The sequence below is a fragment of the Megalobrama amblycephala genome, linkage group LG9 (assembly GCF_018812025.1).
Source record: "Megalobrama amblycephala isolate DHTTF-2021 linkage group LG9, ASM1881202v1, whole genome shotgun sequence".
Taxonomy (NCBI): Eukaryota; Metazoa; Chordata; class Actinopteri; order Cypriniformes; family Xenocyprididae; genus Megalobrama; species Megalobrama amblycephala.
The window spans coordinates 36,804,668-36,822,287 of record NC_063052.1 but is presented as its reverse complement, the minus strand read 5'-3'; the positions used below and the strand labels follow the sequence as shown (position 1 = coordinate 36,822,287).

At 37.5% G+C, this 17,620-nt stretch overlaps 1 protein-coding gene across 1 annotated transcript in view; it reads left to right on the top strand.

The window, feature by feature from the left end:
- bop1 (BOP1 ribosomal biogenesis factor) overlaps positions 1–17,620 on the top strand; it is an 84,742-nt gene that overhangs the window by 5,305 nt on the left and 61,817 nt on the right. The window contains exon 3 of the mRNA XM_048203524.1: positions 9,886–10,035. Within this exon, the coding sequence (XP_048059481.1) occupies positions 9,886–10,035 (150 nt within the window). The remainder of the gene's footprint in view (positions 1–9,885; positions 10,036–17,620) is intronic.

Below are 17,620 nucleotides of genomic sequence, written 5' to 3'. Positions count from 1 at the left end.
CACCCAAAAATGAAAATTATGTCATTAATGACTCACCCTCATGTCGTTCCAAACCCGTATGACCTCCGTTCATCTTCAGAACACAGTTTAAGATATTTTAGATTTAGTCTGAGAGCTTTCTGTCCCTCCATTGAAAATGTGTGTACGGTATACTGTCCATGTCCAGAAAGGTAATAAAAACATCATCAAAGTAGTCCATGTGACATCAGTGGGTTAGTTAGAAGTTTTTGAAGCATCGAAAATACATTTTGGTCCAAAAATAACAAAAACTACGACTTTATTCAGCATTGTATTCTCTTCCGGTATCCTTTCCATTGAATTGATTCCATTGAATCCTTTCATCTGTCGGCGTTGGTAATGCACTTTTACGTCGTTGTTTTTGGCGATTAGGACATCCGCGACATGCACACTTATGCACCATTTAAAAAAATATAGCAATACCAAAATACAAACAATATAGAATAGCTTGAATACAGCGTGCGTCTCCCTCAGACTGTAAACGAAGCTCGGGCGTCAGCAGCGTCACTGCGGAGTCGTGAACCCAGATTGACAACAGACCCGGAAGAGAAAACAATGCTGAATAAAGTCATAGTTTTTGTTATTTTTGGACCAAAATGTATTTTCGATGCTTCAAAAACTTCTAACTAACCCACTGATGTCACATGGACTACTTTGATGATGTTTTTATTACCTTTCTGGACATGGACAGTATACTGTACATCCATTTTCAATGGAGGGACAGAAAGCTCTCGGACTAAATCTAAAATATCTTAAACTGTGTTCTGAAGATGAACGGAAGGTCTTACGGGTTTGGAACGACATGAGGGTGAGTCATTAATGACATAATTTTCATTTTTGGGTGAACTAACCCTTTAAGGTCTGGACTCAGAGGTGCCAATTCATGTGTAAAAGTGATTCTTCATGCTTCCTCCCAACCATTCTTTCACAATCAATTTGTGCCTGATGAATCTTGACATGGTGGTTTAAGAAATGGAAAAGAAAAAAAAAACACACTTCATCAATTAGGGTTAGATGAACTGTTGCCAAACATATAACATGCTAGAAACATAATAATCACCGCAATAATGATCCAGTCATAGACTCTTAAAAGATTTGTTCACTTTTAAATTAAAATTAGCCCAAGCTTTACTCACCATCAAGCCATCCTAGGTGTATATGACTTTCTTGTTTCTGATAAACGCTCTCGGAGATATTTTAATAAATATCCTGACGCATCCAAGCTTTATAATGGCAGTGAATGGGACCCACGAGTATGAGCTGAAGAAAGTGCATCCATCCATCATAAACATACTCCACACGGCTCCGGGGGGTTAATAAAGGCCTTCTGAAGTGAAGCAAAAAATCCAGATTTAGCAAGCTATGAAATAAAATATCTAGCTTCCGCCAGACCGCTTTCCATATTCAAGTTACGAGAAAGTGTAAACTGGCATCCAGTCAGTTAAGCTTTTTCCGTAAGTTGAGTGGGGAAGGCGTAGGATGTAGCGTAAGCTTTTTGAACTGCGAGAGTTTTACACTTTCTTCGTAAGTTGAATACTAAGGCGGTCTGGCAGAAACTAGATATTTTACTTCATAACTTGTTAAATATAGATATAACACTTCACTTCAGAAGGCATTTATTAACCCCCGGAGCCGTGTGGAGTACACGTTTATGATGGATGGATGTGGATGGAGATGCTTTCTTCAGCTCATACTCGTTTGGTAACGCTTCATCAGAAACAAGAAAGTCATACACACCTAGGATGGCTTGAGGGTGAGTAAAGCTTGGGCTAATTTTCATTTGAAAGTGAACTAATCCTTGAAGTATTTGCCTATTTAAATCCAAACAGCAACTTTGGCTGGCAGTGTATATTGATATATGTGTGTGTGTGTGTGTAAAGTTTCATTCATATATTTATTTATGTGAGCCAACAGCTCTTATGTCTTGTCCCACAGCTGACTTTCGAAAAATATTTACAAAAACTGTTCATTGTCCATTGACAAGACTGTTGGTGCGGACCCGAGGGAGAGCTAATGCTAAAGGTGACCAAGTGTTCATGGTTAACAGCCACTGCTGGTAATATTGTTCTTATTGTCCATCGCTGGTGTAGTATTAGGCCCCCTTTACATGCGAGCAGCATTTTCTTCATGGAGCTCCTGCAGATCTTTCTTCTCTCATTTGTCAGGATCAACAGCACCTACAGTGCGAGGTTCAGGGCCAAAGCGGATGTGTCTGACTTACCGCGGGACACTATCAAATTCACAGCTTTGAAATCTCTGTCTGGCGTTGCAGCGGAGACCGTGGGACGCATTGTTCCTGTCTCAAATTTTTAATCCGCCCCCCGGCGTGTTTTTTTCCTGCGCTCTTTTGTTGAGGGTCTTCTGAGAGACGGATCACGACTCTGACTGATGCACACCAGGCAGAAGTTAATGCGGCTGCCGGAGACGTTACGATTCCTGCGAGATTTCCCTCCACCCCTGCAGCCTTGTGTCTGATCCAGCAACGGCCTCGCTCACGCCGCGTGAGGGGGTGGGAGATGACATCGGAACGGGGGTGGAAAAGACCAGAGGGGCTCATCTTACCGTGAAACTTGCTTTTTCGCTGAGGCACTCCCACGCACAGCACGCGTTGCAGACACGGCTGGTCCGCTTCCACCGCTGACACACGTGACGGGCCAGACGGGACACGTTTAATTGAGTAGCCACGGTCTTAATTAAGTATCAGCGTGAATGTTGATGAGTGCCGTCGGATTGTTCCATCCGCAGCTCACTCAATAACTCAACCGCAGTTCAGAGGAAGCGAAAGAAATAATGAGCGACTCGAGGCCTTCGGAGCGGAACCCGGGACAGTCCGCCAACAGACATTAAAAACACGTTATTGTGCAAACGTTTCGTTGCACACACCGAATGTGTGCGTGCGATTTAAAGAGGTTTGAAACGGATGTGAGGAGATGTGCTCCAAAAGCCTGTCAGTGTGTTTGTCTGATTCCTGCATTCATATGAAATATTATTACAATACGTTGCTTAAGCAATATATTGTAATAATGGACAAATGTTCTAGTAACCAGTAATATATTGCTTTAGCTCTACCATAGTAAAATATATATATATAGTCTCTTCTGCACACCAAGGCTTCATTTATTTGATCAAAAATACAGTAAAAACAGTAATATTGTGAAATATTATTATATTGTAAAATAACTGTTTTCTATGTGAATTAGGGGTGTAACGATACGCTCAGGTCACGATACGATACGTATCTCGATACGGAGTTCACGATACGATACGTATCACGATATTTTGAACAAAATGAAACTGAAATTCAAACAAGATTTATTAAAAAAACATGAACAAATTTCAATAATTTTCCTTGTTGTACATACAAGATCACATTTCAATAAAATAAATAAATATAAAATTTTAATAAAAACCTTCTGTATTCAAATTAACAGTTGAATAGGGCTGTCTGTCACTGAAAAAAAATGTTAAATTTAACATGAACTTAGAATTATGAATAGGGGCCGTTCACATGTCGCGTCTAAAAACGCGTGGAAGGCGCGGCCGCACCGCTTCTCCTTTCCAAAGCGCTTGCGCTCCCGTGGCGTCGGTCGTTGCTATGCAACCATGAACTGAGCTCTCCAAGAGGATCAGGATGTTTCTGCAAAGGATAAATGATTTCTAGCCCTTGCATTAGTTTTACGACGAGATATATTGATGGAGATAAGATATAAAAACCACCATGTACAGCTATGATCAGCTGTTCGGCTGAGCTTTTGATGTTTTGTTACGGAAAGGCCATAGCTGATCGGTTGATTCTTGTCACACGACCTGCGGTGCGCTTGCGGCATTCTGAGAAGTTGAGAATTGCATGCGCGTCGCGACCGCGTTGATCCCATTATGAGCGCGCCTGCCGCGCGGCTACATTTGAAAATAATAACTGACTTGCACGCGGAAAAGACGCAATATGTGAACGGCCCCACAGAACTTCTTAAAGCAAAGCATCGCAAGCGTCTTTTGCTTTTCTGTGAGCACAGCTGGTGCTGTGCACTGCGGTGAAAGAAAGCCACGACTTTTCTCACGCGACCATGCAAGAGACTGACATGAGAAACGTTTAAACCTGCTTGCAAGATTCAATGTGTGCCCGAAACACTTACTGAACTAGAGAGCTGATTGAGACACACCATCTACGATAAATCGTTACACCCCTAATACTTATAGTAATTTAAAAATGTGGTAGCATTGGATCTGGACAGGAAGGATAACTCTGGGAGTTGGAAGGGGTGTGTCGCGATTCTGCCTTCTCACATCGCGATACAGGTTCGTGGACCTGCGTATCGCGATTTCGGTTTCATATCGCATATCGTTACAGCCCTAATGTGAATATATAGTAAGATGTAATTTATTCCTGTGATCAAAGCTGAATTTTCAGCATCATTACTCCAGTCTTCCGTGTCACATGATCCTTCAGAAATCATTCTAAAACTTTTTTTTTTTTCCGTTTTAGGAGAGAAATTAATACTTTTATTCATCAAGAATGTGTTAATTTGATCAAAACTGACAGTAAAGACATTTAAAATGTTACAAAAAACATTCTATTTCAAATTAATGTTGTTCTTTTGAACTTTCTATTCATCAAACAATACTGAAAAAAAATGTGAAAAAACTGTTTTTAACATTGATGATAATCAGAAATGTTTCTGGAGTTGCAAATCATCATATTAGAATGATTTCTGAAGGATCATGTGACACTGAAGACTGGAGTAATGATGCTGAAAATTCAGCTTTGATCACAGGAATAAATTACATTTTTAAATATATTAAAATAGAAAACCGTTATTTTAAATTGTAATAATATTTCACAATATTACTGTTTTGTTTTTTTAATCAAATGAATGCAGCCTTGGTGGGCAGAAGAGACTTATTTTAAAAACCAAAATCTTACCGATCCCAAACTTTTGAACAGCATTGCATATATGCATGTGTGTGCGTGTGCATCTGTGCATTTGTTTCTCAGTCTGATTCATCCATCATATGTCATTTGTAACTTTCAAGACTCAAACTCTCATCGTCATGATTTTGGTTTGCAACATCTTCAGCCCACGTGGGTTTTGTGGTCATGCTGGCGTTGGGCCACACGCCGCCAGACGTCCTGAAGAGCTTGTTTTTAATCTGAATCCACACCGTGAGCTCTTCTGTTCTGGCCGCTCGAACATCATCTGGCCAAATCATCTGTCAAAAGCCCATTTCTCTGCCCCCACATCCTTCTTTTATTACCAAACTATTGCAGCAGAAACAAGTGTGTTCGTGTCACGTGTGAAATTGTATCAGTGTGCATGTTTGGCAAATTGAGCCTGGCCGATATACAGCTAAATATTGTTATATTGTGATCATTTTCAGATTTATCTCTTCCTGTGATAGTTCTGAAAAGGCCTGAAAAGATTTATTTTTTTGTTTTTTGTTTTTTTACTCATTTAAACTGTTATTGCAAATTAGATTCAGAATTCAAATAAAGTAAAATCTTGTTAAAGCATTTTTTCCACACTATTTTTCTAAAGTAATAACTGAATGAACACATGCAAGAATGTTTGAGTTTAATTTATATGCACAAATATTATAGTACGCAGTAAAAATATATGTATAGAAATAAACACTAACATTGCTTTTGAAAGACTTTTCTGCTCACAGAGGCTGCATTTATTTGATCGAAAATACATTAAAAACAGCAATATTGTGAAATATTATGACAGTTTCAAATAACCGTTTTCTGTTTGAATATATGTTAAAATGTAATTCATTTCAGTGATCAAAGCTGAATTTTCAGCATCATTACTCCAGTCTTCAGTGTCACATGATCCTTCAGAAATCATTCTGATATGCTGATTTGCCGCTCAAGAAACTGTTCTGATTATTATCAGTGTTGAAAAAAAGTTTGTTCAGGATTCTTTGATGAATAAAAACTTAAAAGGAACAACATTATAAATGTCTTTACTGTATCTTTTCATTAATTTAATGCATCTTTACTGAATAAAAGTCTTAATTTCTTTTAAAGAAAAATCTTACTGACCCCAAACTTTTGAATAGTATATGAAAAATATGTTTTGAGAATGTTTTTCATTACACGAACACTCACGTGAACATTAATCATTTTCATATGCATCAATATAATAAAGCATAGTCATAAACGGCAGTCTTTACTTGCATAAATTCTTACTAAACTTTCAAATATATTGCAAAATTACTTTCATGATCACTTTCAGGTGGTGCAAGTGAATCGTTGAAGTAGTTCATGGTTTGAAACGATTCATGAAAATGATTCAAACAAACTTCAGTGGTATTTGTTAAAATCGGAGCAAACATCTGTTTTAATGCTTTTATACTCAGTGCAAGGAAGAATAAACTAGCACAATGAAACTGAAACATGACGAAAGTCCTCATGATGTTCACAATTTTGTACTGGCAGCAAATTCATTGTGAATATTCGATATGGCTGCTTATCCTAACAGGTCACGTCCTGATTTGGCCTGCGGTTTAATGACTCAGAACAACCGGTGTCATTCCCCCAACTCTTCCTTTCCAAAACTCTGTTTCAGCTTGTTTTTAGATCTTCAGCGCTAGCGGAAAAATTGGCCGTCCCTCGGGCTGCACGAGGCATTCAGGAACGCGGGGCTCGAGCGTCTTGATGTGGATTTAACTGGGCTTCAGGGAGGAAGTGTTTCACTTAGCTCTGCAGTCCAAGAGATAGCGGGACGTTAAGGAGCCGTAAATCAGCGCAGGTTGCTCACCTGCCCCATCTCGGGCTCGTGGGAGACGCGGTGGCTCAAAGCTGCTCTTCCTCTCGACCCTGTTAGGAGATTTTCAGTCCGTTTGGCCTTCTCGTGACTGATGGGCTGTGGTAAATAACGGGCGGTACTGAGAGCTTTCATCCCGGCGTCTCGGGCAGGATGTGAGGTTCTGGTGACTGCTTTTCAACGGCACACATGTAAATCACCCACAGGAAGTTTGTGCGCGAAATGAAATAAACTGCGTATCTGAAACCTGTAGACTGTCATGCTGCCATAAAAAGAGGGTCTCTGGAAAATGCTCTTCTGAAGTATGGTTTTCTACAACAGAACGTTTTGAAAACTTGTCCGTTTCGCTTAAATACAATTAAGTCAATTTTTGCATTATTTTTAATGATTTAAATGTCAATTAAGCACAATGCATTGTGCTAGTTGCATACCATTCCTAAGAACTAGTGCTTGTTACAGTATAAATTACCTAGATTTACTCAAGTGATATCATACTGGGTTACACTTTTAAGGTGTCCATGTTACAGTATCAGTGTAATTATACATTTAAGGACATGAGTAATAATAATAAACTACATGAACTTACTATAGGGTTAGGAAGAGGGTTTGGTTTAGAGTTAATTGCATGTAATTATGCATAATTATTAGTTATTACCAGAGTAACTACATGTAACATGTAACAATGACACTAAAAGTGTTACCCTTTATTTGAAGGTGCCCTTACAGTGTAATTATGCATATAAGTATTGAGTAATATTAATTAACAATATATACTTACTATATAATTATGGTTAGAATTAGGTTTTGGTTTAGGGTTAGTTTATGCGGTAACACTTTATTTTAGTGTCATTGTTACATATGTTACATGCAGTTACTATAGTAATATAACTATAAATTATGCATAATTACGCATAATTATGCAATATTACTCAGTACTTAAATATATAGTTACAGTGTAACAAAGACACCTTAAAATGAAGTGTAACCATTTATGCATAATGTATGTTACTACTATAGTAAGTACATGTAAGATGTGTAACGAACACTGTAAGTGTTACTTTGCACTGTTACTAGTTACAGAACAATGTAAATAATAATGTAACTTTTACTACATTGTACTATTCGCTTTTTGTTTTTATAACAATTTTAAGTTTTTTTGTTTTAATGCAAATTTTCTTGATTTAAAGAAAATTTCTTGTAAATTAGTGTAATACCATTTTTTAAATTACAATCTGCAAAAGTGAAGAGAGTAATAAATGCTACCATTTAACATTAAGTTTGCAAGTATATAATGTATGTATTTGTGTAACACGTATGTATGTATTAGGGCTGTCAAACGATTAATCACGATTAATCGCATACAAAATAAAAGTATAAGTTTGCATAATATATGTGTGAGTACTGTGTGTAATTAATATGCTTATATAAATACACACAAGTTAATGTATATATTTAAGAGAAATGTTATTTATGTACAAAATATTTGTATTTATATATAATATAAATTATATAAAAATATAAATAAATACATATACTTGCAAATATTTCTCAAATATGTACATGAATGTGTTTGTATTTATATGTACATAAATTACACACAGCACACCCACATATATTAGGCAAACTCAAACTTTTAGTTTATATGCGATTAATCGCGATTAATCGTTTGACAGCCCTAGTATGTATGTACAGTACAGTCCAAAAGTTTGGAACCACTAAGATTTTTAATGTTTTTAAAAGAAGTTTCGTCTGCTCACCAAGGCTACATTTATTTAATTAAATACAGTAAAAACAGTAATATTGTGAAATATTATTGCAATTTAAAATAACTGTTTTCTATTTGAATATATTTCACAAAGTAATTTATTCCTGTGATGGCAAAGCTGAATTTTCAGCATCATTACTCCAGTCTTCAGTGTCACATGATCCTATATGAATATGTATCTGAATATATTCAGAAATCATTCTAATATGCTGATCTGCTGCTTAAGAAACATTTAATGTGTACAATTATACAAAATATTTGTGTACAATATTTTTTTTCCAGGATTATTTGATGAATAGAAAGTTCAAAAGAACAGTGTTTATCTGAAATCGAATCTTTTGTAACATTATAAATGTCTTTACTGCCACTTTTGATTGATTTAATGCATCCTTGCTGAATAAAAGTATTCATTTCTTTAATTTCTTTTCAAAAAAATATAAATAAAAATTCTTACTGACCCCAAACTTTTGAACGGTAGTGTATAATGCTACAGAAGCTTTGTATTTCAGATAAATGCTTGTTCTTTTGAACTTTCTATCCATCAAGGAATCCTGAAAAAAAAGTACACAACTGTTTTCAACATTGAAAATAATCATAAATGTTTATTGAGCAGCAGATCAGCATATTAGAATGATTTCTGAAGGATCATGTGACACTGAAGACTGGAGTAATGATGCTGAAAATTCAGCTTTGCATCACAGGAATAAATTACTTTGTCAAATATATTTAAATAGTACACAGTTATTTTAAATTGTAATAATATTTCACAATATTACTGTTTTTTACTGTATTTTTAATTAAATAAATGTAGCCTTGGTGAGCAGACGAAACTTCTTTTAAAAACATTAAAAATCTTAGTGGTTCCAAACTTTTGGACTGTACTGTATATATATATATATATATATATATATATATATTACATACATACACACATGTATGAACAAACTTTTGTTAGATGCGATTAATTGTGATGAATCGATTTGACAGTACTAGTAAACATTTATTATGTTTATTTATTTATTGGAATGAAGCAGTCATGATTTTTTTCACATTACAAATGTGAATTTTATTAGTATGGAAAAAGAAAAAAAAACTTGGAGTGATAAAAAATATGGGATTCTCTCAGAAAAGCTCAAAGGTTTTATTATTATTATTATTATTATTATTATTATTATTAGATGCTTAGTTTTCATAGTCCATTTTATAGAAAATATTTATAAATTGTTAATTTTTTTTTTATTTATAGTCCTATTTATAGAAAACATTTGATCATATTTGCATAAGCTGAGGTTTCGGTAACAACTAATGTTATTTTTTTTCTTTTTCCTTTTACAGAGTGCTGGCCAAAATTCAAAAGAAAAGAAGAAAAAGAAGAAAGCCGCTAGGAAGGAGGGTGGAGAAGAGAGTGTTGTGTCCAACAGAGATGATGGCCTCAAGATTTCCTCACAGGTGGATGAATACGAGCACGACACGTCCGATGAGGAGGTAAGAATCTGTCCATCATCCAGACCAGTGTCCAGCCTGCAGGCCAGGACAAGAACAACCAACATCTAAAATACTCTGATTTTGTTTGATAGCTGTTTTTCCACATCTGTCTATGGCCTGCAGACATCTAAAGAAAACACTGCCCTATAAAAATGTACCCTGTTAACTGTAGTTTACACTAAAATACCAAAGTTAAAACCTTAAAACTGTGGTAATGTGGTATTGGCCATTACAGCCATAAACATTTAAATGAAACGAATATGCTGAAATTTACTTACATTGTTTGAAAGAGATCTTACGTCCATTTTTATGGATGTTAAGTAGTAGTTAAACCATTTTTATGAAACCATGGTGTGTGAGACCCTATTGAAACTATTTTTTTGGCATGGAATTGAGCAAAGTGTTGGATTTTTAAACATTTTAATACCTTTTAAAAGGAGAAATGTTTATAATTCTGCACTATTGAAGTACAAGATGCTCTTTGGATCCTCTCAAATCATACTGAAGAACATGATCATCGGGTTTTTTTCACGTCAGCTCCACTGATGCAGTAATTAAATGTTTCAATGCAACTTCTTAGTCATTGTTATGCAATTAATAACATAATTTATCAAAATTGTTGTATTCAGATAAAAAAGAATGCAAAATTAAAGCATTTTCATTAGTGGTCTCAGTCTGTTGGATTGGATGCATATCCTCCTTTCAGGTGACTGAAAATCCATGGAAATGTTTTTGCGCTCAACTCTTATTTCCATTAAATTGCAGTTTCCAGTTCAGCAAGTCTGAATATCACCATTGTGTCCAGGTGTTGTTGGTGCACCTGCATCTGTTGCGATGTGTCCTTTGCATGCTGTCCTCCTATCATTTGTTTCCAGATGGCCATTTGACTTTCAACTCTTTTGACTTTTATTTGGATGCATAACAAATGTATCATTTGACTACTTGAGTGAATTTTGGACTCTTTGAGCACACTGTATAAAATACCGTCATATATTCCCAAAAACCGAAATGGCGGGAAAATGTCCAGTTTTGCCTTTTGCGTACTGTCACATTAGATTGAGCTTTATTCAGGTATTACAGTCTAGTTAATGACAGCTGAGGACAAAGTTATACTTTAGTGTAAACTTTAGTCGAAAGTTGAAGAAGAAACAATGGAAATCCGTTGCTTGATGACGATACTGAATAACTTCTTAATGACAAGTAGACTAAAGATGATTTCAGTAAGAAAAATCTCAATCTAAATATAGCGGCGGCTTTTTGTGCTACGTTTGCACAGGCATGATTACTTCATTGTTCCGTAGAGGGGGAATATGGTCAGTTGTGTAATGTTTCATGTAAAGGAAAAAGATTTTTGTCCTGTTCCTCGGGCTGGAAGTGTCTGAACCGCAGTATTTGATACCGTTCCCTTACGCCTGTCAGACGTTACCGCATTTCTGTAATGTCTCTGTTGGCTTTTTTGAAGGGAGCCCGTGATGCACCTCTGTAGTAAGGAGGTCTGTAACGTCTCATATTTACATCTAGGACCATTAAAGAATTCCTCTTCAGCTCTTTAATTTACACGCGTCATTGAAAACCGTTGAACCCTGGCACGATGCGGTCTGGATAATTTGCCAGGCCATACAACCTAAACACAGCAGCCATCCAAAACTGTTCTTGGCAATCTGCTACCGACCAGGAATGTTTTGCAGAAGCGTTATTGTTCTTGGGTTGATACCCGATTTTAGAGTGACTTTTTAATGCCCCTTCATAGTCGTTCAGAAAGGATGAGTAGTGTCATTATTTAGTTTGTAAATGTACTTGCATTTTTTACATTTCTGTGTCTTTGGAGGCTTCCTCTTAGTTCTTTGAGTTTAACGACAACGTGAAATCAAAGTTGATCTCATTTACTTTCTTTGTACATATGTTATTGTGAAGCATTTATCAGTGTTATTGTAAAGAACAAAAAAAAAAACGTTCATGCTCAGATCTACATATTTAGCAGCAGGGGATGAATTTAGAGATGCAACTTCTTGGAGAGGGTTTTACCATGCTGTAGTGGTAGTTTTTACAGTTTTATGCTTTCATATGTTTTCATATTTTGACAAAAGTGTCCTTTGAATGAAGTCAACATATTGTCATGCAAAATTTGCTTATTTTAGACCATTTATCCTTTAGCTGTTTTGTAGTTTTAGTCAAGAAGAATAACATTTTAGTTAGCAATAATCTGCAAATTTACAAAAGCTGTCAAACTGCAACATGCCAAATTACAGCCTAGTATTGAAATATTATTAAGATTCAAAAGCATTATTAAATATTTAATTATAATAATTTTCAACAGTGTGTGTGCATGTTCAGCAAACATTTTCATCTGTAAATTTATCATCACTGTCAGTTTCCACATATTTTTGAATTTTGGCATATCACAAAAACAAAAACACACTGGATGGAAACACCAAGATGCACATAAAACTCGTTTGCACAATTGAGTTGATGGAAACTTCAATGGAAGCACATTTACCAAATAAATTGTGTTCTCAAACAACGGAATGTAGGAAAAAAGACCCATATTGACTTCTCTGGTAGCAGCAGACTTGATATTTTGAGAGTGATGATTTTGTTCTCTTAAACATATGGGATGGAAACCGTGCTTTATTCGCAAATATTTTCTGGGATATTCCAATTTTCTGCTTAAAGGGTTAGTTCACCCAAAAATGAAAATTCTGTCACTAATTACTCCCCTTCATGTCGTTCCACACCTGTAAGACCTTTGTTCATCTTCGGAACACAAGTTAAAGGCGCCATCGAACGTTTTTTTTACAAGATGTAATATAAGTCTAAGGTGTCCCCTGAATGTGTCTGTGAAGTTTCAGCTCAAAATAACCCATAGATTTTTTTTTAATTAATTTTTTTAACTGCCTATTTTGGGGCATCATTAAATATGAGCCGATTTATGCTGTGCGGCCCCTTTAAATGCTCACGCTCCCCATCCACGGAGCTCGCGCTTGCCTTAAACAAAGTTTACACAGCTAATATAACCTTCAAAATGGATCTTTACAAAGTGTTCGTCATGCATGCGGCATGCATGCGTCGGATTATGTGAGTATTGTATACCGTTATATTGTTTACATTGATTCTGAATGAATTTGAGGCTGTGCTCCATGGCTAACGGCTAATGCTACACTGTTGGAGAGATTTGTAAAGAATGAAGTTGTGTTTATGAATTATACAGACTGCAAGTGTTTAAAAATGAAAATAGTGACGGCTCTTGTCTCCGTGAATACAGTAATAAACGATGGTAACTTTAAACACATTTAACAGTACATTAGCAACATGCTAACAAAATATTTAGAAAGACAGTTTACAAATATCACTAAAAATATCATGATATCATGGATCATGTCAGTTATTATTGCTCCATCTGCCATTTTTCGCTATTGTTCTTGCTTGCTTACCTAGTCTGATGATTTGGCTGTGCTGCTCCAGACATTAATACTGGCTGCCCTTGTGTAATGCCTTGAACATGGGCTGGCATATGCAAATATTGGGGTCATACATATTAATGATCCCGACTGTTACGTAACAGTCGGTGTTATGTTGAGATTCACCTGTTCTTCGGAGGTCTTTTAAACAAATGAGATTTATATAAGAAGGAGGAAACAATGGAGTTTGAGACTCACTGTATGTCATTTCCATGTACTGAACTCTTGTTATTTAACTATGCCAAGATAAATTCAATTTTTCATTCGAGGGCACCTTTAAGATATTTTTGATGATATCCGAGAGCTTTCTGATTCCCTATAGAAAGCAACGCAATTACCACTTATGTCCAGAAAAGTAAAGACATCATTAAAATAGTCCATGTGACTACAGTGGTTCAACCTTAATTTTATGAAGCAACGAAAATACTTTTCCCAAAAAAAACAAAAAATAATGACTTTTTTCAACAATTTCTTCTCTTCCGTGTCAGTCTCCAACACATTTCACGTTGTAAACACAGTGCAGCGCTTCCGGGTTTTAACAATATTTTTACTACCTTTCTGGGTCTCGAACCCTTTAAGTTAAATTCACAAATATGGATAGAAACATAGCTACTGTCATGCTGACTGTCATCTTACAGCTATTATATCATACAGTTACTTTAAAATGATATTCATTATGAAAATCGCTATGGAAATAAACTTAAATGGAATATTGCAGCGCTGTCGCATCATGATGTGCCTATCGTTTTTAATTTTGATGTGTGGTACCAGTCGCCATTGGACTATAACCACATTAAAACAACACGCTGTCTGTATGATAAAATCTTCTCTGTAAAGTTGGCTTTTAAATGTAGTTCTAGAACCACAGAAGTTCTAGATATTCATTATCTTTAAATCAATGAAGCTTAAAATATCAAAGCTAAATCTAGATGAACATACTAGTCAACCTCCAGAATTGATAGAAATAGTCAACTAGTTGTCCATTTAGTTTACTAAATGACTAATCTATCATCCTGGACCTTTCTCTTATCCCACTAGAAACAACAGACATTATTTCCCACTGCACTGCATCAGATATTAAATACATTGCTAAAACAGTTTCTTGTGGTCTTAAACATGGTGGCCTCTCTCTTATAATTTGGACTCACTTTCTCTTTTTGTACTCAGTTCGGTAGTCTCATATAAAGATGAGAAGGTGTGAATCTCATTAGCTTGTCAGTCTTGTCTTTTAGCCCTCTTTGAAGGAGCTCATGGGCCTGATCTCGGCGGTGTTGTCAGGCATCTCTGCGTGCGCCTCACATATCGGCGGTGGTCCCGCGGCCATTTGGCGTACGCTAAATTAGCCCCCCCTTGTCTGGGGACGGCAGATTGGGTTGCCTCCCCGTCCCTTCGCAGCTCTCAACACAAGTTGTCTACAAATAAAACTCCAGACTTCTAAATCCCCTGTTTTTCATCCTCACGTCCCCCCTTTGTAATAAAGGGCTATTTCCTGTTAGCCGAGTGGAGAGGGAATACGCGAGAGTGCAGCGTCTGTCCGAGAGCGAGCCGGCAGGAAGGGGCTTTTCCCCCGCAATGGCTTTTCCATGTGCTCTTCGAGATGAATGAAGACACATTGTGGAATTAAGGGGAAAAGGGGCTCTGGCTCCCGGCCGCAACTTCAGCTTCCTGCCGGCCAGCAGCTACCGCTCTCAAAGACTGAGACCCTGCACAGTAGCCTAGAAAGATGTGTGTGTGTGTGTGTGTGTGTTTTAAGTTTGCAACAGGCGGTAAAGTGGGTAATTTGATGGGAGATCTGTGAATAAAACCAGATAGACCTGTATAGTGACGTCATTTAACCTGATGTCCTTTTCATTTTGCTGCTCATGAATGAACAGGATTGGTTCGCAAGTTTGGAATCACCATATGACCATATTAGGTCCAGCAGTAGTTTGAAGCTTCAAGATTAACATTCAAACTTGGCAGTTTCATTAAATCAATTTTAATTTTTGAGACTGTTTAAGTTTTGAGCCTGACTAATAGGAGTTGAATTTGATTTGACATCTATCTATCTATCTTCTCTCTAGTACTTTACATTAAAATTGCAATTCTCAATTCAGTTCTGAGTGTCGTACAACCCTTCTTTTAATAATGTCATAGTGGTAAATTTACCTTTTTAGAATGTTTGCACTTTGCACTGTGCCCACACATTCCATAGAGGGCGCTGTTTCTGCTGTCTGCTCAAGAGGCACATGGCTGAAATCTTATTTCCAGTGTGCGGTAAGCCATGGATGAGTGATTCTCTTTTGAGGTTTTTCAGAACGGCCCTCTCTCTGGGCTCTAACGTAAAGCTCTAGTGACAGGTAGCGGATCGAGGTCACGTCTGCTAATCACATCGACTGACTGATTCCAGATTCCGGTCCAGTGACCCACTGAGGAGCTGTCATGAGCGGAGGAAACTTTACATCCTTTGCAACCTGGTAGAATCAGGCACGTTTAAAAACTTTCGCTGACCTCGGTGGTTGCGTGGCAACGGTTTTGTTTTAATTGGGAGGTTTTATCTAGGGCCGGATATTTGCATATGTGGTTGGATTTATAATGCGAGACTCTTGCTGTAGCTGAAGGACATGGGTGAGCATTTGATGGATCTAGTTAGCGATTTCCTCCAGCCCAAAATGATGTCAGAGTAATTACATGTTCAGGAGGTTTTGTGGTGTAGAGAGTTTCTTCAGGTGGTCAAATCTCACTCAGGAAGGTAAGGACTGGCTTTGTCATTTCCACCCAGAGATTTAAGAAAGATTTCGGCCCACGCTGTCTGAAGAAAAGAGCCCTGTTTGCTTTCCCGTACAAAGTAAAACAAACACAACCTGTAATGCCGACTGGTCAGGTGTCCAGATTGCTCCAGAGTTAAGAGGGAACCCAGGCTCCCCCTCCGGGGATCTGTGCCACCCACTCCTCGGAAAACCGAGACTCGGCGCACATATCTCGAGGTGAATTTTATTTGCTTTGCTCTCTAAATTTTGGTAATCCCAAAGTTTAATTTCATGATTGGGCCATTTCCAAACGCTTGCCTGATGAGTTCCAGATGGGATCTCAAATGATTGCGGTCAATCTGATGGCAGGGAAAAAAGCTTGAATTTTAGCAGTTCTGGGCTCTTAGAGGGTAATTTAGGGAAGAAACCCCATTTCCCAACCCCATCCTTACTAGGATTGACAGCCTTTCCATGTATTGCTGGATCTATAAGTTGCAGCGCAGCATGATTACGACCCAGTGCACCTCAGCTGGGGTGAAACAGCCTACCTTTCCTGATGTTACTTTCTTTCCCTTTCTCTTTGCGTTGGAGGTTCCCAATTTGATGGGTTTAAGTTCTTTTTTTATATCATAAATGTTATAAGTTTTTATCCAAAGCAAACTTTAAAAACCATATATAAGTTTTTAAATTGCTCTTTTAAGCTGACCATGAAAATAGCCAAGGAAGTTGGCACCAATAGATTCGTGGGCAGCGCGCCAACTTATAGCGTTGTTGCGCTTTGGGCGACCCGAGTTTGAGTCCCAGCTTGCGGACCTTTCTCAATCCCGCCCCCCTCTTTCTCTCTCCCACCTTGCTTCCTGTCCACTCTGTACTATCCTATTACAATAAAGGCAAAAATCGCCTATAAAATAAGTCTTTAAAAAAAAGGAAGGCTAGAACCACAGTCAACTTACCAATCCCACTTTGATGGGTACTGAAAGGTTTCAAGACTCTCGGTGGAGGAAGAGATTTTCATCTGAGGCCATCATTACCACTTTCCCCTTGTCTCCGAATACCGTATCCTCAGCTTGCATGTATGTTTGGAGATTGGCGCTGTCTGCTGGGCTTCAATATTGAAACGTGGTTGAAAAGCTCCTGGATGCCTGAAGTTAATCACAGCCGTCAACGCACTTCTCTTGTATGACGTTTTTTTCACAAAGTTTGCCATTCCAGGCAGACATAGGGGAAGGTCCTGGCTCTGTGTTCCAGCAGCAAAATCACATCAATTTATGAAACAGGAACCAGGGGTTGTATCCATTCATCCTTTGCAGCCCAACACCATCTGAGGCCTGAACTCACCTCAACCTTTGACCCTCAGCATTCTGCAGAGCCTTCGGCATCTCTTACTGCTTCTCTGTC